Genomic DNA, 20,179 nt, shown 5'->3' with positions numbered 1-20,179 from the left:
CCACGACATTAGGGGGTCTATTTCCAGAGACACCTGTTGGCTTCTGGTTCCTCCCTGACGGTTGATGTAGGCCACTGTTGTGGCGTTGTCCGACATTACTCTGACCCCTTTGTTTCGGGAGTCTGTGACCGAACCGTACGCAGGCTAGTCTGACTGCCCGGGCTTCTAGGCGATTGATATTCCATCCTGACTCTTCTTTGTTCCACTGTCCTTGGGCGGTTAGCTCTTCGCAGTGTGCTCCCCATCCTCATAGGCTGGCATCCGTGGTGAGCAGGATCCTGGTCGGTGAGCTGTAGACGTACGGCGTAGTTCTGGGACAGTGGATTCCATCGCAATAGAAGTGAGCGCGGTAGGGGTCTCATGTGAGCTCGTACCCATGGCACTACCTCCAGTGTGGATGCCATCAGACCGAAGACTTGTAGGTAATCCCATGCTGTGGGGCGAGGTTCGCTCAGCAAGTTTTGCAACTGGTTCATCAGGTTTGATCTCCTTGTCGATGTCAGGATGACCTTGTCTTCTTTGGTGTCGAATTGAACTCCTAAATATTCTATTTATTTATTTGACATTTTTATATACCGAAATTCATGTAGCAAAGTTACATATCAGTTCGGTTTACATTATAACATTAACAGGCAAGACAGAGTGCAATTACATCGAACAGGAGGATAAACTTGGATCAAGTAACTGGGGATTAAAGAACAAAAAAAAGGAACAAAAACAAAAAGATACAATAAATAATGTAGTACTCGAAAGGACCTGGCTAAATATTCAGTAGACACGTTACAAGGTGCACATATTTGGGAAGATTTAGAGTAAAATTATTGGTATGGATAGAAGGCTTGTTCGAATAGCCAAGTTTTGAGTCTCTTTTTAAAGGCGATAGGGCAAGGTTCTTTCCGGAGGTCTGGTGGTAGAGAGTTCCATTGCGCGGGGCCTGCTGTGGATAGAGTGCGTTTATTTAATGAGGATTTGATGGTTGGGGCGAGGAGAATATCTTTATAGGCTGTTCTCACCGGTCTGGAGGGTATATGTGGCTGCAGAGGGATATTGAGTTCCAGAGGAATGAGCTTGTGTATAGATTTATGTATGATTGTTAGTACTTTGTAGGAGATTCTGAACTTGATTGGGAGCCAGTGTAGGTTTTTCAAGATGGGGGTAATATGATTTCTTTTGTTAGATTTAGTTAGAATCCTGGCTGAAGCGTTTTGGAGCATTTGTAATGGTTTTATTGTGTTGGTTGGGAGGCCAAGTAGAAGGAAGTTACAGTAGTCAATTTTTGAAAAAATGATTGCTTGGAGAACTGCCCGGTAGTCTTGGAAATGGAGGAGCGGTCTGAGTCATTTCAGAACTTGCAATTTATAGAATCCGTCCTTAGTGGTATTATTAATGAATCTCTTAAGGTTTAGTTGATTGTCCATGATGACTCCGAGGTTTCTAACTTGAGGTGAGAAGGATAGTTGACTAGTAGGGGATAAGTTAGATGTTGCACAGTTACTGCCTTGTGTGACAAGGAGTATTTCAGTTTTGTTGGAATTAAGGATCAGGTTAAGGCTCTTGAGTAGGTTGTTGATGGATTGGAGGCAGTTGTTCCAGAATTCTAGTGTTTTTTGTAGAGTTTCCGTAACCGGGATGAATATTTGCACGTCGTCTGCGTAGATATAGTGGATTAATTTTAGTTTGGAGAGAAGCTGGCAAAGCGGTAGTAGATAAATGTTGAAGAGGGTGGGGGATAGGGAAGAGCCTTGAGGGACTCCCAAGGATGAGGGAACTGGGTGAGATTCTTCGTTGTTGACTCTGACCTTATAAAATCTGTTATGTAGAAAAGATTTGAACCATCTGAGAGCAGTGCCTTTGATGCCGATGTCTGTTAGCCTATCCAGAAGCATTGCGTGGTTTACCGTGTCAAATGCGGCCGATGAGAATGAGTAAGCCGGGTTTTTTTTTTCTAGATTCAGTAAAATTGTGTCCATCAGGGAGATTAGCAGAGTTTCTGTATTTCGGGTTTTTCGGAAGCCGAACTGAGAGGGGGCTAGTATTTTGTTATCTTCTAAGTATTCCGTGAGTTGCTGGTGGACTATTTTTTTCTAGGATTTTTGAAATGAAGGGGAGTTTAGCGACCGGGCGATAGTTAGAGGGGTCATCTGGAGACAGGTTGGGTTTTTCAGGAGAGGTTTTAGGATTGCGAGTTTCAACTGGTCATGTACTGAACCTTGCATTAGTGAGCGGTTAATAATGTCGGCAATTGGTTTGGCGACAGTTTTAGAGCTGGCAATGAGTAAGTTGGCGGGTATCGCATCTGTGGGGCGAGAGGCAGGTTTGAGCTTCTTCAGGATTGTTTCAACCTCTAAGGATGACGTCGGTTCGAACCTTTCAAGACTAGTGTTCTGTAGATGAGAGTATTGGGCTGGTGGCAGTAGAGGAGCGTTGTTGGCTTTTAGAGATCTGATCAGATAGATGATTTTTTTCTTGAAATATGTGGCTAACTCTGAGGCTTTGCTGGCCGCTTGATCGTCTGGGATAGTCGTGGGGGTGGATTTAGTGAGAGATGAAACAAGGGAGAATAAAGCTTTAGGGTCGAAGATGAAGTGATGTATTTTCTGAGAGAAAAAAATCCCTCTTTGTTTGGAGGATGGATATCCGGTAGCGGTGCACGAGAGATTTGTAAGCTTCCAGGTTTGATGGGGGAAGGGTTTTTTCGCCATGTATGTTAGAGTCTTCTGATTTCTTGTTTCAGGGTTTTTAGCTGGGGGGGGGGGGGGGGTGTACCAGGGTTTCCTGTTCGCATTAGAGCGTAGAGCTTTAGTGGTTAAAGGACATGTTAGGTCTGCTATGTCCTTAGTTATTTTGATCCAGGAGGTTGTGGCTGAATTGGCATCTGTGAGGTCTAGTTTGTCTAATGCAGAGGATAGGTATGGGCTGAGGGTTTCTGGGTTGCATAACTTCCTGAATTGGACTGTGGTTTTTTGTAATGGTAGGAGGATGGGTTGGGTGAACCTGAGAGTTGTAGAAATCAACTTGTGGTCTGACCAGGGAACAGGTTGTAGATGAGGCAGTGGTAAGGCTTTCATTTATGAAAATTAGGTCTAGTGTATGTCCCGCTTTGTGCGTTGGCTCTTTGATAATTTGTTTGAATCCCAGGTACTGAAGAGAAGTGAGAAAGGTTTCACAACTGGAAGATTGAGGGGTTTTATCCACGTGGATGTTGAAATCTCCCATTATTATAGCAGGGGTATATGTGTTGATGTGTTTGGCTAGGAATTCAATTAAAGGAGAAGGGTCCGATTCTAGGCTTCCTGGAGGGGCATATGTAAGGCCGATTTGAAGGTGTTTAGATTTGAATAATGCGAATTCGAGAGAGGGTAATGAGATGGTGGTCTGTAGGGATAGCCCTAGCTCTTTTTTTGTGGCTAATAATAGACCGCCTCCTCTTTTTTTTGACTCTGGGGATAGAAAGGATGTCGTAAGTGTGAGTAGGGAGTTGGTTGATTAGAGCCGTGTCTTCAGGTTCTATTCTATTCAGGTTATTCTAGAGACTGTGAGGGCTGCAGACAACTCTTGTTTGTGTTGACCACCCATCCGAGGCTCTCCAGTAGAGTTTTGACTCTGTTGGTTGCCTGGTGACTTTCCTCTGGGGATTTCGCCCTGATCAGCCAATCGTCTAGGGAAGGGTGTACGAGGATTCCTTCCTTCCTCAGTGCTGCCGCCACACTATGATCTTGGTGAACGCCCGGGGTGCTGTGGCTAACCCGAAGGGTAGTGCCCGGAACTAGTAGTGACGGTCCAGGATTTTGAAGCATAGGAAGTGCTGATGTTCTTGATGGATCGTAAAGTGTAGGTAGGCTTCCGACAGATCCAGCGTTACCCCCACTCATGTTCTTACACTTTTTTCTCAACACCTCACAGTTTATACTCTAGAATAGATTATCTTTTTCTGTCTGCTCATTCCCAGAATCTGGTAGGTAAGGCAGGCATAGATAATATCACATGGTCAGACCACGCCCCAGGCTGGATGGAGTTGCATATTCAGGATTTTGATGCGGGCTACCGTACTTGGAAACTTAGTGAAAGCCTCCTCAAGGATAAAGACTTCGCGTGTCAGTTAGAGAGTCAAATCTTTGCTTATTTTAGAGAAAATCAAACGGTTGGTATGTCCCCTATAACAGTCTGGGAGTGCTCTAAAGCAGTGATGAGAGGGGTTCTCATAGCTAGAGCTGTTCACTGCAATAAAGAAAGGGAGGGCAAGCGTCACTCGTTACTGGCTACACTTATCACTCTGACACGCCAACATAGCGCCACTAACTCCGATGCAATTTATCAACGGTTGTTGCGGGTTAAGGATGAACTAAGGTCTCTCGACGATACGGCCCTCTGTCATCACATGACAATGTTAAAACAGCAATTCTTTGAAGGGGTAACAAGGCTGGGAGATATTTTAGCCAGTCTCCCAGAGTGCAAACGGTAGTGGCCAAGGTCAAAACCGCCCAGGGTTACTTGGTCACAACATCTGCTGACATCAGTCTTTCACTGAGTTTTATGGGCATTTATATTCTCAGGATACATCGATCTCAGATGCTGCAATTGGTCAGTATTTGGAATCGGTCTCTCTGCCTGCACTCATTGCCGATCAACAGCAATTTTTAGATAAGCCCATAGAGGCCTCGGAGGTGCTGATGGCGGTGAAGCAGTTAAAACCTGGTAAAGCACCAGGCTTGGATGGTTTCACTGGCATGTACTACCTTTGATTCACCTCTGCTCGTGTGGGTCCCCTAACGGCTATGTTTAACGCACTAAGAGGCGGGGAATCCATTTTTAAAGAAGCCATCATGGCGGGCATTACTGTGTTGGCCAAGCCGGGGAGGGACCCCACACACTGTGGCTCCTACAGGCCAATTTCACTGATTAATATAGATTTGAAGATACTGGCTAGAGTCCTTGCTGCTCGCCTGAACGGTGTCCTTCCCGGTTTGGTCCACTCGGATCAGGTGGGCTTTGTCCCCGGGAGATTGGAGGCGGACAATGTTTGCAGAATAGTGGACATCATTGATTTGGTTCACCTTGATAGTACCCCAGCTATTCTTTCTTTGGATGCTGAAAAGGCATTTGACCTTGTACATTGGTCATTTCTTTTTCAGACACTCCGGCACATGGCTTTTGGCATGCCCTTCATTACCTGGCAAATGAGGCTTTATGAACAACCATGTGCCAGGGTTAAGGTTAATGGCCGTTTCGGCAATATGTTCCCTATCAGGCGAGGTAATAGACAGGGGTGTCCACTTTCCCCTTTATTGTTTGCTTTATTTTTGGAACCTTTTACTTCTCAAGTGCGAAAGGCTGCCAGTATAAAGGGAGTCCAGAAGGGCCATAATCATTTCAGGATTTCTTTGTTTGCTGATGACGTTGTGTTTACTCTTACGGATCCAGATTCATCACCCGAGGAAGTAGTGCATGAATTGGGCCAATCTACCTCAGCCTCAAGACTGAAGGTCAATTATGATAAATCTGAAATATTAAATCTGATGCTCACTCCGGCTGCAGTACAACCTTTGCGCCAAAAATACCCTTTCAAGTGGGTGTCCGCGTCCTTGAAATATCTGGGAGTCTGTATTGGCCTACATACTGACCAATTGTTTGCACTTAATTATACTCCTCTTATCAGTTCTATACAAGGGAATATTGACCGATGGTTGCAATACACACATTCTTGGCTGGGGAGATTATCCCGTTTATTATACTTCTTTACCACCATTCCCATACCTTCGTTTCTCCTAAAAAAGTGGCAGCAAATGATTTGCAGCTTCATTTGGCGTAAGCGACCCCTCCGAGTAGCTAGAACTACCTTATATCGCCCAACAGCTAGAGGGGAGCTGCAGTTACCAAATTTAACATGGTATTATAGCACGGCACAGTTGCGCTCTTTGGTGGTCTTGCACCGCACTTCTGAGATCCCTCAGTGGGTCCTGCTGGAGCAGTCCCTTTTGGGAGAGTTCCCGATCTCAGCTCTACCATGGCAACCTCAGTCTACGTGGTGATCCCTTATATATCTCCCCCTTGCTCTAAATACTACCCTTACAGTATGGAGTCAGTGGAAAACACTTTTAGTGGGTAAGGAGCAATTTTCATTATTGAGATTTATTTACTAACACGATATTTGTCTCCCGCTCATACCAAAGCCTCCAAACAGTGGACATTGGCAGTGATCACTCGGTTAGAACATGTGCAATCTCAGGGCTCCCTAATGATGAGCACACAACTTCAAAATCATTATCCGATAGGCGAGGTAGATTTCCTATTATACGCTAAAATTTACCATTTCATACATAGAGCACCATGCGACTGTCGAGCACTGTTTGAAACATTGTAGAAATGCTTTGCCTGTACGTGGAGTGATTTCCAAAGTTTATAACCTCCTCAATGGCAAGGGCGTCGGTCCATTACACCATCGTAAGCTGGGGGAATCTGATTTTGATCACTCATTGTCCGATGAGGACTGGGACTTAATTTACTTAAAAGCTGGTAAATGTTCTATATCTACTGGGTTACATGAAAATTGCTACAAATTATTATATCGTTGTCACTACACCCTAGTTACTCTCCATAAATTCAGGCCGGCTGTATCCCAACACTGTTGGAGGAACTGTGGGGAGGTTGGTACATATCATCTTTGGTGGCTCTGTCCCAAGATTTCTAGTTTTTGGGCAATGATTGCCAATTGGATATCCCAAATTCTTCAAACCACTGTGGAGTTTAAACCGTGGCATGTGCTCTTGGGAGCTCCTATTCAGAGTATGAATAATGAGGCACAAAAATTTGCATTGCAAGTCTTTATCGCAGCCCGCACAGAGATAGCGGCACATTGGACTAAAGCCTATACACCCAACTTGGCGAAAATACAACACAGAATATTTACATACTATCTGCTAGGCCGGTTCACAGCAGTCCACCAAGATCGCTTAACTGCTTTTCATAAGGTATGGGATCCCTACCTTACATGGTTGGAAACACAACAGGTGGAATAACTAGCCAGTATATACCTATCTCCTTCTATAAAGGACATAGGCATGTATGATTATCATTGTCAAATTACAACACAGGTAGTCTGCCCTTGTGCAGACCTCTTCCATGATGGTGCAGATATATATTCTTTCCCTTTTCTCTTCTTCCCATTATAATGTATGAACCCAGTTGCTAAGGTGGGAGGGTGGGGATTGGGGAAGATTTACTAATTGTTAGAAAGATTGCTTTATCTATGGATGGTTCATCATTCTTATACAAATGGTTTTATGTATGGTTGTTTGTTCTTCAGTAACCATTGTATTGTAATTCATATGACTTATAATGTGATGTGGTTGTTATGAACCCATTAGATACTTATCAATAAAAAATGTTTAAACAAAAAAGAAACTGGTGACCATAACTGTACTCAACCAAACATAAACGCTGAATCCCAGCAATATTATAAATGTCCTGATCTAGGGACAGGGCAACAGCTTACCCGTAACCTCGTGGAATCGAGATTCACCTCATGGGAGATTCCATGGCACTTATCATGGGCAGCCGAGGGTGGGATGCTGAGTCCATCTCTCTACACCAAGGAAAACTAAATTATCAGGTAAGTAATTTCTCCATTTCCTAGTGTGTAGCCAGATGGACTCAGGACCAATGGGATGTACAAAAGCTACTCCTGAACGGGGCAAGAAGCTGCCCATGGTCTGGTTAGCACCGCCCTCGCAAAGGCCGCATCCTTTCGGGCCTGGACATCCAAACGATAGAACCTGGAGAAGGTGTGCAAGGAGGACCACGACGCTGCTAGACAGATGTCAATGGGAGACAGCAGCTTAGCTTCCACCCAGGATACGGCCTGGGCCCTAGTGGAATGAGCTTTAACCTGAAGGGGTATCAGCTTCCCTGCTTCTACATAAGCTTCCATGATCACTTCCTTGATCCAGCAAGCTATGGTTCCTCGTGAAGTCGCTTTGCCTAGTTTCCTTTCACCGTGAAGAACAAACAATGGTCTGTCTTGCGCATCAGTTCTGAAAGTTCCAGATACCATAGTAAAAGCCTACTGATGTTTAAGTGCTGGAGGAGGCGGCAGTTTTCCGTGTCCGTGGGGTCTGGATCCCTGTCAGGGTTACCCTTGGTAAGCCTGCTGATAGGGCTGAGAGGACGAGGCCTTCCCAGCTGGGGCAGCATCTGACTGCGCCTGAACAAAGGCTTTGAAGGCCCTGAAAGAATTCCATCCAGGAAAAGGTTGCTGGGTCCATGCCTAGCCCAGGAGGAACTGGGGTAAGCACCCCTGAACTGCCCTCTCCCAAGGAGGACGCAGCCCCAGGATTGCTCAGATCCGGGTGCTAACAGATAAGGTCGTGGCTGACCCATCCTCCGACTGGGAGAAGTTCTGAGAGTCCAGCCCTCCCTGGGCTTCCTCACAGAGCTGACACAGGAAGGATTCCAGGTCAGGCTGCGCAGCCCTAATATGGCAGGCAGCAGAGAGTGGCGCTTGTGCTTCTTTGTTGCTGGAGCCATAGTTCACTGTAACTTGTGTGTTCAATCAGCCAGCACGGACTCGTGCACGAACAAATCCACCCTGACGAGCGTAAGTATAAGCATCCAGTTGTGCACGAATGTATGAGGGTGCTTATGCGCGCGGTTATGTGCAGAGATGCGCACTCATTAAGGGGTGGGGTCAGGCGCACAACAGGGCCAGCCCGCACCGCACGTACTAACGGTCAAGGAGGGGAAGTGCACCGCACCAAACCGCACACAAGATGGCGCCGCCGCGGCCTGCCACGTGAAGTGCCCACTGAGCCTGAAGTGGTGCCTGGCCCATCAGGGGGCCGCTGAACCCGCTCGGAAACCTCCTTTCCTTGCCCCTACGGGATCGGGAATGTCGTCAGTACGGCGCACCGAGCAAGGAGACCGGAGGAAAGACTTACCGGAGCCCTTCCATGTCACTGAAAAGAAAATTATTCCTTACCTGCTAATTTTCATTCCTGTAGTACCATGGATCAGTCCAGACAGTGGGTTATATCCCCCATCCAGCAGATTGAGTCAGAACAGAGTTTGAGAGCGTCAGCATATAGAGTAGTGCACCCTCTGCTGGAGCTCAGTATTACGCATAGCAAAGCCCAAAAGCAAAAACACAACATTTTGGATCCAGATCCGTCCCCAAAAAGGAACAGAGAAAGATATAAGTAAACAAACGATCAACGGGACCACCAACAGTCAACTTGTGAGGAGCTGTGAACAGTATTAATAATCAGTGACAAAACAGAATGAAAGTTACCTGGAAGAATCCAAGCAGGACCTAATGAAACCCCTGGTGGTGGGCGTCTGGACTGATCCATGGTACTACAGGAACGAAAATTAGCAGGTAAGGAATAATTTTCTTTTCCCTGTACGTACCTGGATCAGTCCAGACAGTGGGATGTACCCAAGCTTCCCTAAACCGGGTGGGGTCCTGAGAAACCTGCTCGGAGAACTTGATCGCCAAAAGAACCCGTGTACTGAGGCACCAGGTGTAGTCTGTAATGTCTGGAAAAAGTGTGCAACGACTTCCACGTCGCCGCACGGCAGATTTCCTGGGAGGAAATGGAGCGAGATTCCGCCCAGGACGCCGCTTGGGATTGCGTGGAATGAGCCGACATGCTACGAGGCGGCACCTGTCCCGCCGCAATGTAAGCCGATGAGATGGAGTCCTTTATCCAGTGCGCAATAGTCGTCTTGGATGCCTGAGAACCTCTCCTCGGTCCTGACCAGAGGACAAACAAATGATCGGATACCCGGAAGTCATTGGTAACCTCCAGGTAACGGAGCAGCACACGCTTGACGTCCAGGAGCCGGAGAGACTGGGGTTCCTCTGGAGCGAAAGCTGGAAGCTCCACCGTTTGATTGACGTGGAAGGCCGAGACCACCTTTGGTAGGAAGGATGGCACCGTACGAAGGGAAACCCCGGAGACGGAGAAACGCAGATAAGGGTCCCGGCAGGACAAGGCTTGGAGCTCTGAGATCCGGCGAGCAGAAGAGATGGCTACCAGGAAAACCGTCTTGAGGGTCAGGTCCTTGAGGGAGGACCCGACAGCGTTCGCAGCACCAAGTTGAGGCTCCAAGAAGGAAAAGGATCCCTGACCGGTGGCCGTAGGTGTTTGGCACCCTTCAGAAAACGTGCGATATCCGGCTGAAGGGGTAGAGAGCAGTCCTTCTGTACGAAGACATTCAAGGCCGCCACCTGAACCCGGAGCGAATTATAGGCAAGACCCTTATCCAGACCATCCTGTAGGAAATGAAGGATCAGCGGGACAGTCGCCTCCATGGTTTGGACCCCGCGGTCGGAGCACCAGGCTTCAAAGACCTTCCAAACTCGAACGTAAGCGACGGAGGTCGAAGGCTTGCGGGAACGAAGCATCGTTGAGATCACTGTCTCCGGGTAGCCTCTGTGGCGGAGACAGCGCAGTTCAAAAGCCAGGTCGCAAGACAGAAGAGTTCTGCCTGCTCGAAAAATACCGGCCCCTGACGCAGAAGATGAGGAAGATGGGACAGGCGAAGTGGGCCGTCCACCGACATCTGAAGTAGATCTGCGAACCATGGCCGACGGGGCCATTCCGGGGAGACGAGAATTACAGTCCCTCGATGATGTTCCAACCTGCGGAGAACCTTGCCGACCAGAGGCCAAGGAGGAAACACAGAGCAGTTGATCCGACGGCCACGGAAGGGCAAGGGTATCCACCCCCTCCGCGCTCTCTTCTGCGGCTGAAGAAGCGTGGAGCCTTGGCGTTGAGAAAGGTCGCCATTAGATCGAGGCGTGGAGTCCCCTAACTACGGACGATGAGATGCATTGCCTCGGAGAGAGCCCACTCACCGGGGTCTAGCTGTTGACGACTCAGGAAGTCCGCCTGAACGTTGTCCACCCCGGCGATGTGAGAGGCCGCTATCCGGACGAGATTGCTCTCCGCCCACTCCATCAGGGGAGTTGACTCGAGGGAGACATGCTTGCTTCTTGTCCCCCCTTGACGATTGATATAGGCCACGGTGGTGGCATTGTCCGAGAGGATCCTCACCTCTCTGTGTCGCACCAGGGGAAGAAAACGCTGGAGAGCGAAACGCACGGCTCTCGTTTCCAGACGATTGATTGGCCACTTTGCCTCCTCTGGTGTCCAAGTCCCCTGCGTGGCGCTTCTTTTGCAGACGGCGCCCCATCCCGCGAGGCTGGCATCGGTGGTCACCACCACCCAATTGGGAACCTCGAGCGAGACTGGCGAGGGGACAAGCCACCAATCCAGGCTTTTCCTGGCTAATGGTGGAAGCGGTAGGAACACCTGATACTCCTGGGAGACTGGTTTCCAACGGGATAGCAAGGACGCCTGCAGTGGACGCAGGTGTGCAAACGCCCAGGGTACCATGTCGATGGTGGAGGCCATTACTCCCAGGAGCTGTAGATAATTCCAGGCGGTTGGTTCTTCCAAAGCCGAAAACCGAGACACGTGCTCCCTCAGGGCTTGCGCCTTGTCCTGGCGCAGGAACACCATACCCCGCCGGGTATCGAAGCTCGCTCCTAAGAAATCCAGGTGTTGCGAGGGCACAAGGGAACTCTTTGGAAGGTTCACCACCCAGCCCAGAGAGCATAGGAATTGTACTACTCTGGCCACTGAGGTCTGACCATGTGAGAAGGACTTCGCTCGAATCAGCCAGTCGTCTAGGTACGGATGTACTAGGATACCCTCCTTGCGGAGGGCCGCCGCCACCACTACCATGATCTTTGTGAAGGTCCGAGGTGCGGTCGCCAAACCGAAGGGAAGCGACTTGAACTGAAAGTATTGACCGAGAATCTTGAAGATACCACCGGTGAGCCGGCAGGATGGGAATGTGCAAGTATGCTTCCGAGAGATCCAGTGAAGCGAGGAATTCTCCCTTGTGCACTGCGGCAATCACTGATCGAAGAGTCTCCATGCGGAACTGGCTGACCCTGAGGGCCTTGTTTACCTCCTTCAAGTCCAGGATGGGCCGAAAGGAACCGTCCTTTTTGGGAACGATGAAGTAAATGGAATAGTGGCCCAAGCCCACCTCGAAGGGGACGGGAACGATGGCCCCTATTTCCTGCAGTCGGTCTAGTGTTTGTTGAACCGCTATCCTCTTGAGATCAGAACCGCAGGTGGAGAAGATGAACCGGTCCCTCGGGGGGCGGACAAACTCCAAGGCGTAACCGTCTCTTATGGTGTCCAGCACCCACTGGTCCGTGGAGATAGCTGCCCACTCCTCGTAGAAGTCCATGAGGCAGCCTCCGATCCGGGGAGGTGAGAAGTGGGCTCCTTTGGCATCATTGGGAGGACTTTGTGGGCGGATTTCCCTGCCCTGGACCCTCTCTCGCGGGCCTCCGCCCACGAAAGGAACGAGACCAAGGCTGGGATCTTGTCGGCTGTGTCCGGGAACCGGACTGCCGGTAAGACCTATAACGTCGCTGTGCCCTGGCTCTGGTTCTACCGGAAGAAAATGACCTGAAGGAACGCTGTCTATCCTCCAGCAGCCGATGCACCGAATTTTCCCCCAGTGACTTGATGATCTGATCCAGGTCCTCTCCAAATAAAAACTTCCCCCTAAAGGGGAGGGAGCCAAGGCTCGACTTGGAGGAAGCATCCGCTGCCCAGTTGCGAAGCCACAAGAGCTGTCGGGCTGCTACAACCGAAACCATGGACTGCGCTATTACGCGAAAGATCATACAAGGCGTCCGCCCCGTATGCTATGGCAGATTCCAGACGGTCTGCCTGGGCGGCCTCTTCGGGGGGCAACTCCTGAGAGGTGAGAAGCTGCTATACCCAGAGTAAGCTGGCCCTTTGCGCGAGCGAACTGCACATCACGGCCCGCATTCCTAGGGCGGAGACTTCGAAGACCCTCTTGAGGTTCTAGTTTACGGTCCTGCGTATCCCGCAGGGCCGTTCCACCCGTGACCAGGATGGTCGTCCTCTTGGTCACTGCCGACACCGCTGAATCCACCTTGGGCACCTTGATAAGATCCAAAAAATCCTCAGGGAGCGGGTATAGCTTTTCCATGGCGCGTGTGACCTTCAAGGACGCCTCGGGAGTGTCCCACTCCCTGGTGAGAAGCTGTAGGAAGGACTCATGGATAGGGAAAGCCCTTGCCCTAGAACGGAGGGCGGCAAGTACTGGATCCCCTTTGCGAGAAGAGGTGGCAACGGCGGATCTGGAGGTGGGTCAAGGTCCAGCTCCTGAATAATATGGTGGATGAGTTCATCCAGCTCTTCTTTTTGAAAAATCCGTAGGGCTCGAGGGTCGTCCCCCTCCGTATGTCCATCCGGATGCGCCTCCGGGGGTTCCGGGGAGTCGTCTCTCACCGGCGAAGCCGCCCCCGAGGTACGCCGGGGTGGCACGGGAGAGGGACCCGGCAGGGATCCAGGTGTAACGGGCGAGGCGGTGAGACCAACAGCAAGTTTAGGAACCTTGGGGGGAGGGGCCCCCAGGGGATTCGGCGCCTGCGCTCCCATACCCTGCAAATAAGCCATGTGCATTGCCAGAATAAAGTCAGGTGAGAAAAACGGGGAGCTGATTGGAATCCCTGGGGGGGGGGGGAACCGTCCTGGGAGCCCCGGTCGGGCAAACCCCCCGCCGGGGGCAAAGCCTGTTGAGAGCCAGTGCAACCAATCCTGTCTGCATCTGGGAGCGAGTCAGTCTCACGCTGTCCCCCTAAAATGGCCGCCGTTCCCGCCAAAGGCGGCGTCGTGGCTGGTCCGCGCCGCCCGGGCTGAGGAGGAGGCAGGTCCGAAATCGCACCGGAGGACTGCAGGGTGCCTTCCCCATCGGGGAAGCACCGCTCACAAAGCCCCTCCCTCAGAAATTGATTCCCCGGTTCGCCGCAGGCCTCACACCGAGGACCGCGGCATGTCAGCACTGGGAAAAAAGCCTCGGGGGGGGGGGGGGGGGGGGGCCAAAAACGAGCTAGTGCCGCGGGGGGGCCTGGAATGGCCCTAACAACCCGCCGGAGGGGTCCAGGAACTGCGGGGGAAAACCCCCGTTTCAGTTGAGCACACACCCGCGGGCGGAGCTTGCGAACCGCGGGACCCACAAACGACGCGTGGAGCGGCCGGAACCACCGGCATCCACGGGGCACCACCAAAAAGAAGCAAACCTGTGGAGAAAGAAACTCAAAAAACTTCCACTTACCCCAACGGAAGAGGAAAGGAGTACAGAATAGAGAAGGCAAAGCCACAGACACACGCCTCCTCAAAAATTGAAAAGTTTTTTTTTTTTTTTTAAATTTTAAAGGATCCAAAATGAAGAGAAACATAAGACAGGGAAATACTGTGGAGAAAAAGAAAGAAATAACCAAAAATGAAGAAACCCTGTCAATCTGGGGGAGCTAGTGGATCCCCCCACTCGCATCTGCTGGAGTCAGAAGAATACTGAGCTCCAGCAGAGGGTGCACTACTCTATATGCTGACGCGCTCAAACTCTGTTCTGACTCCATCTGCTGGACGGGGGATATCACGCACTGTCTGGACTGATCCAGGTACGTACAGGGAATTAGAGTGTTACGCCCGTCGGTCGGAGACAGCTGCAACCACTCTTGCTCACCTCTCTCTTCACTTTTCTGACTCCATGGGGTAGACTGGCAGCCTCTGCCAGCTGCCGACGGCCTGCTACCACTTCCAAGCCTCCCGGGGCGGCACAGACGCAGCTGACCACCATCTTGTCGTTGGAGGTCCCTAGGCGCGTGCACAGGCCAGTCTTAAAGCCGTCATGGGGGGGAACCTCAGGGGCGTCCCCTCCGGATGAGGTCAGTCACCCAGGACATTTAAGCCAGCTGGCCCTGCCTACCGATGACTTAGCAAAGAGAACCCTTCTTGCTAAATCTACCTCGTTTCAGAGAACCTGCATTCCAGTTCTTGCTTCCAGGCATAGACGTCTTGGGGTACCCGCTCCTCGGGGGCCCTCTCCTCGTCTCGGCTATCCGCTCCTCAGAGGGCCTTTCGCTTGGGACTTCTGCCTGCCCCATTCCCCGGGGCTTCCCTGGAACCTTAAGCCACGCTTCCGTGAGTACCCCGCTCCGCGGACTACTACCTGTGCTACCGAGGATTCCTCTCATGTATTCCACTTCGCGGACCACCACCATCCCTACTGAGGACCTCACCGGCGTTCCCTGCTCAGCGGATCACTATCATCTCTACTGAGGATCTTCAGCATGAGTAGCCCGGTCCGCGGGCCTTACCACCTCTATTAAAGGGCCTCATCAGCGCGTCCTGCTCTGCGGACCGCTATCAGCACTACTGAGGACCCTCTCCGGTGTACCCCGCTTTGCGGACCATTACCAACTCAGCTGAGGACCTTCTTCAGGTGCACCCCGCTCCGCAGGCCACTACCATCTCTACTGAAAACATCATCAGTGTACCTTGCTCTACAGATCATCATCTACACTACGGAGGTATCCACTCGGGGTATTCTCCTATCCATGGACCCAGTGTCTCTGGATCGGAGACCTTCTCTCTGACACCCCCCACTCCGTGGGTTGTGTCACCCTCTCTCTTTAATAAAGACTCTAGCCCGATACTGTGTCTGACTTCAATGTGACCTCGCCTCCCGACGGTGAGGCTCACGGGGCTCCTCCCTGTGGGCTGTATCATCTCTCACCTCGGCCCAGGGCGCACACACGAACTAATCTTAACACAGAGGAGTTCTCCTCTACTTTCCCGAGCTCAGTGCATACCGGCTGAGTACAGAGACGGTCTCTGGCTGCAGGGGTAGAGGGCTTAGGCCTTCACCACCACGCTCTGCTTCCTGCACCCGCTGCCTTTCAGCTGCTTCAGCAGCAAAGTCCACGCCAGGAACCGGCTACCGGACCAAGGCCCATCTCCAAGAAATCTCGGAAATCACCTCAGGAATTCTCAACTGGGAGAGGGACCTTCAGGTATCACCACAGGAGAGCGGGGCTCATTCTTTTTCCAGCTGGTAATGGGTTAGCACCTCTATATCTGCTAGGAGACAGAGCGATACTGGATGGCCGAGGTCACTGCAGGGGGTATCTAGGGTGACGTCAGCTTTGAAATCTGACTCAGCCTCCATCTGCTAGCAGGGGAGCACTTAACCCCATTGTCCTGGGTCCAGACTAGGAAATTTATTTTTTAAATTGACTTTGTTGTTCATTTTAGTTTATTATGTTTTTACTATTTATGCTGTAATATTTATATTGAATTTAATGTTTTGTTTATAATCATTTATAATTTGTAATTGATTTTATTTATATTTATACTGTGAACTGTTATGATTGTTATCAGAATAACAGTATATAATATAATATAAACAAAATAAATAAAGCGGGGGAGCCTGGCTGAGAATTGAAGACTAAAAGTGACCAAGGTTTAGAAAATTACTTTTGGGGTTCAACTTCTTCCTTGAAATTTGTGGATCAGCAACAAGAGACAGAAGATCTTTATACATTTAATTTTCACTAGAAAAGAAATGTGGTTAATTAGAAGAAGAGATTCCTTAGATATTTCCAAAGCCTCCCCTAAATAATTATTAATCATCTCCCCTGGTGAAATATTCTCTCTTGGGAAAGTTGATAATTCTAAAATATTTCTCTTTTGGCAACATTTTCCAAATTCTTAATTTTCCTTCTAACAAACTTTATCCTGAATGGACACAGGAGAATTAATGAGTAAATGTCCTACCTTGCTCTCCAGTGCCTGCAGCCGCTTAGCATGAGCAGAGATTTTCTTCTCCTGGGTCACTGAGGAGATTTCCCCTTCAATCCTTTCCAACTTGCTGCTCATTGTTGCTTCCGGCCGCTCCACAACCATCCACAGAGAGCCCAAAGTCCTGGGCTGCAGTGGATCCAGACAGGGCCGCCATCAGGGCAGTATTCTTGGGCCTGCAGTATGGGGCCCCAGGATCTACTGCCACATATGGGGGCCCGAAGCCGCCAGGTGGCAGGTGCGCTTGTGGCCCAGACATTTTGGCTGTATGGGGCCTCAAAATTCCTGATGGCGGCCCTGGATCCAGAGCCAGCCCTGCCCCCTCCTCTGATCCCGGGGGCTCTGCCAGAGGCTGCACCGAGGAGGGATCTGGCTCTGGAGAAGGCAGAACCCCCTTCCTGGGCTCCACTGAAGTCCCAGAACCCATAAAACCATCCATGGGAGACGGGCGAGATTTAGACTTTCCCTTTCTATTCGATGTAGTCAGGATCAGAGACAGGTCGGGCTGAGGACCAGAGAAAGACAATCTGGAGAGTTAATTCCCTCCTGTACCGGGCACTTTGTGAATTAACAGAAAACCCTGCAGAAAACACTCTCAGCACCTTTGTATCAAACCCATCACATTTAAACAGCACCAACTCCCAAAACTCACACAGCAACATCCTATCTATGAAACAACAAAACTGGAAATGAAGTAACTTGCCCTAAAGCAGCTAAATAATGAACTTTATGTAATATGTGAATTAGAGATGTTTTTAAATAAATAAAAATCTATTCCCTGCTGGAAAACAAAACAAGCTGGACTGATACAAACCTTACACAAAAACTAAATGCTAGCAGAATCCCTCCCCTCAGTCCCACATGGAATATACAAACAGACCCTCACCAAATACAGGATAAGGGAATATCAAATTGAAAAAAAAACCATAATACAAATTATAAAACAACAATAGTAAAGTAAAATTACAGGTTACAGAGAGCACAAAAGGTAAATCTCAGGTTTCTGTGTGCAAGTAAAATTGTGAGCTTTGAGGAGTCTCTTGCAGGCTAACTCCCCTCTACTCTCTTTACGGGGCGGTGCTCAGCGCTCCCCCCATTCAAGCTTTGACCCCTAAATCCTAACATTTTGATGCTCAAGTTTCTGAAAGTCAAATTATTGTGAATCCTAAGGGCAGCAATCAGAGCAGCTCATAAGAATGGCAGCAAACATAGGGGCCGACGCAAAAATCTTCCCGGAAAGGAGGCACTGACTTCAGCACACGCAGGGGGGACGGGAACATGCAATATTTAAATAAGGGGGGGGGGGGGGTGTCACGACCTTAGCACCTCCTTCCTAACTCCCCCCGCTGCGCTGCCCTGTCTGCCAGTAATGAAAACGGCCGCAGACTGTTTACTGGCAGCCGGCCGGATATAAAAACTGACAGCGTCGGTGTTCATAACTCGCCCGTCTGCTGAGTTATTTTATTTACTTTAAAAAAAGAAGTACAGAAAAGCAGTTTTGTCTGCTTTTCCCTCCTTCTTTTCAATGTATCTTTTTGCATTTGGAGTGAATGAGTGCATTTGCATATGATGAGCGCTAACTCATTCACTCCGTGTCCGAGGCGCGTTAAATAGGCACTAATCCCTCTATTGCATTAGGGGGTGGATTAGCGCCTGTTTAACCCGTGTCCCACCGCAGGTTAAACAATGCGCTCGGCTGAGCTCACTGCATTGCATCGGCCCCAGAGATTGTGACTTAAAGACCTGATCGCCACCTTGATTTCCTTTCCACGCTCCCAGTGCAGAGCCCCCCGCCTGGAGCCCTTTACACTCAGTCCCGCTGCTTGCTAGAAAACATCACAGGGACAGCAGAAAAGAACGGGTTGGAAAGACACCGCTTAGGGCTGCCAGGTGTTCATGAAAGAACAAGCACTTTTTTCCAAAAAAACCAAGCCCAAAACACGTGAAATTGCAACCCCAATGTGTGTGAGTTGCATAGATGACAAAGGAAGCTTAACTGTTTGCATGTTGCAGAAGGTCTGCCTGATGTGCACGAATGTCACACTTACAAAATGTGCACACAGCCTTACTCTCATTGCTGACAACAGACTGAATCCATGCTTTTAGCTCACATTCCTCTTCCCACGCTTAGCAGGATCTTTTAGGTCCTTACTTTAGCCATAGCAGATCAAATCCATTCAGTAGTGTAGCAGCCAATGACAGAAACAGCAGGTATGGACAGGCTTTCTTACAAAGGAGATCTGCTGCAGGGAGAAGAAATGAGAAAAAGATTACATGAAATTAAAAGTGGTGTAGGACAAATTAAAAAACACCAGCCCCATACACTGATTCCCCCCTCCGAGCACATCCTCAGCCCCCCCACACACACACCCACCGATTCCCCCCTCCGAGCGCATGTCTACCCCCCCCCCACACACACACCCACCGATTCCCCCCTCCGAGCGCATGTCTACCCCCCCCCCACACACACCCACCGATTCCCCCCTCCGAGCGCATCTCTGCCCCCCCACACACACACCCACCGATTCCCCCCTCCGAGCGCATCTCTGCCCCCCCCCCACACACACACCCACCGATTCCCCCCTCCGAGCGCATCTCTGCCCCCCCCACACACACCCACCGATTCCCCCCTCCGAGCGCATCTCTGCCCCCCCCCCACACCCACCGATTCCCCCCTCCGAGCGCATCTCTGCCCCCCCCACACACACCCACCGATTCCCCCCTCCGAGCGCATCTCTGCCCCCCCCACACACACCCACCGATTCCCCCCTCCGAGCGCATCTCGGGCCCCCACACAGATTCCCCCCTCCGAGCGCATCTCTGGCCCCCACACAGATTCCCCCCTCCGAGCGCATCTCTGGCCCCCACACACACAGATTCCCCCCTCCGAGCACATCTCTGGCCCCATAACACTCATTTCCCCCTCCCCACTCCCTACAAACCCGTCTTCAATCCCCCCACACTCATTCTCCCCTCCTGATCCCTGGTTGTAGGCAGCTGAGTGCTCCACACCTTTCAGCATTCAGGGCTGCAGCTGCACAGAAGCTTCTTGGTCACCCACGACGCTTGTTGCTTCCTGCAATGCCAGGCCGGGTCTGCCCACGCGCTCCTGGGATTGCTGGCTCTGGTTAGCTTAATGCTGCAATAGGTTAGAGTGCGCCTGCTATGGACAGGCCTCACCGGCAGCAGCAGCCAATCACTGCAACATCAGAGCACAGGTCCAGCCCACCAAGCCCAAACAAAAACGCGATTGGCAGGAAAAAACGCCCAATTACAAGCAACCCGCGAATCAAAACAAAGCCCGCGAATGACTGGAAAAAAGCCCAATCACGCGGGAAATAAGCGAGGTTTGCAACCCTTCTGTAGGACTGAGCATTATTGCAGTTGCTTAAGAATCATCATTCTGCGACTGCTGGTGGAGCTGCTGCTGATGAGTCATCAATCTGCGACTGCTGGTGGAGCTGCTACTGCCGATGAGTCAT

General features: G+C 50.3%; 1 protein-coding gene and 1 long non-coding RNA gene across 2 annotated transcripts in view; both read right to left on the bottom strand.

Moving 5' to 3' along the window:
• LOC115083661 (zinc finger protein 426-like) overlaps window positions 1-16,839 on the bottom strand; it is a 43,173-nt gene extending 26,334 nt beyond the window's left edge. Inside the window, exon 1 of the mRNA XM_029587613.1 lies at window positions 16,674-16,839. Coding sequence (XP_029443473.1) covers window positions 16,674-16,802 — 129 coding nt within the window. The 5' untranslated portion in view covers window positions 16,803-16,839. The remainder of the gene's footprint in view (window positions 1-16,673) is intronic.
• Window positions 16,840-16,976: 137 nt separating this feature from the next.
• On the bottom strand, window positions 16,977-19,852 carry LOC115083667. The gene is made up of 3 exons (XR_003854379.1): window positions 19,710-19,852; window positions 18,850-18,940; window positions 16,977-17,202 (listed from the first exon to the last, which is right to left on the bottom strand). It is a non-coding gene; the product is annotated as an uncharacterized LOC115083667 (long non-coding RNA).
• Window positions 19,853-20,179: the final 327 nt, after the last annotated feature.

Source organism: Rhinatrema bivittatum, chromosome 2 (assembly GCF_901001135.1).
Source record: "Rhinatrema bivittatum chromosome 2, aRhiBiv1.1, whole genome shotgun sequence".
NCBI lineage: Eukaryota > Metazoa > Chordata > Amphibia > Gymnophiona > Rhinatrematidae > Rhinatrema > Rhinatrema bivittatum.
Note: the sequence above shows the minus strand (reverse complement) of the source record. Positions and strands in the feature narration are given on the sequence as shown.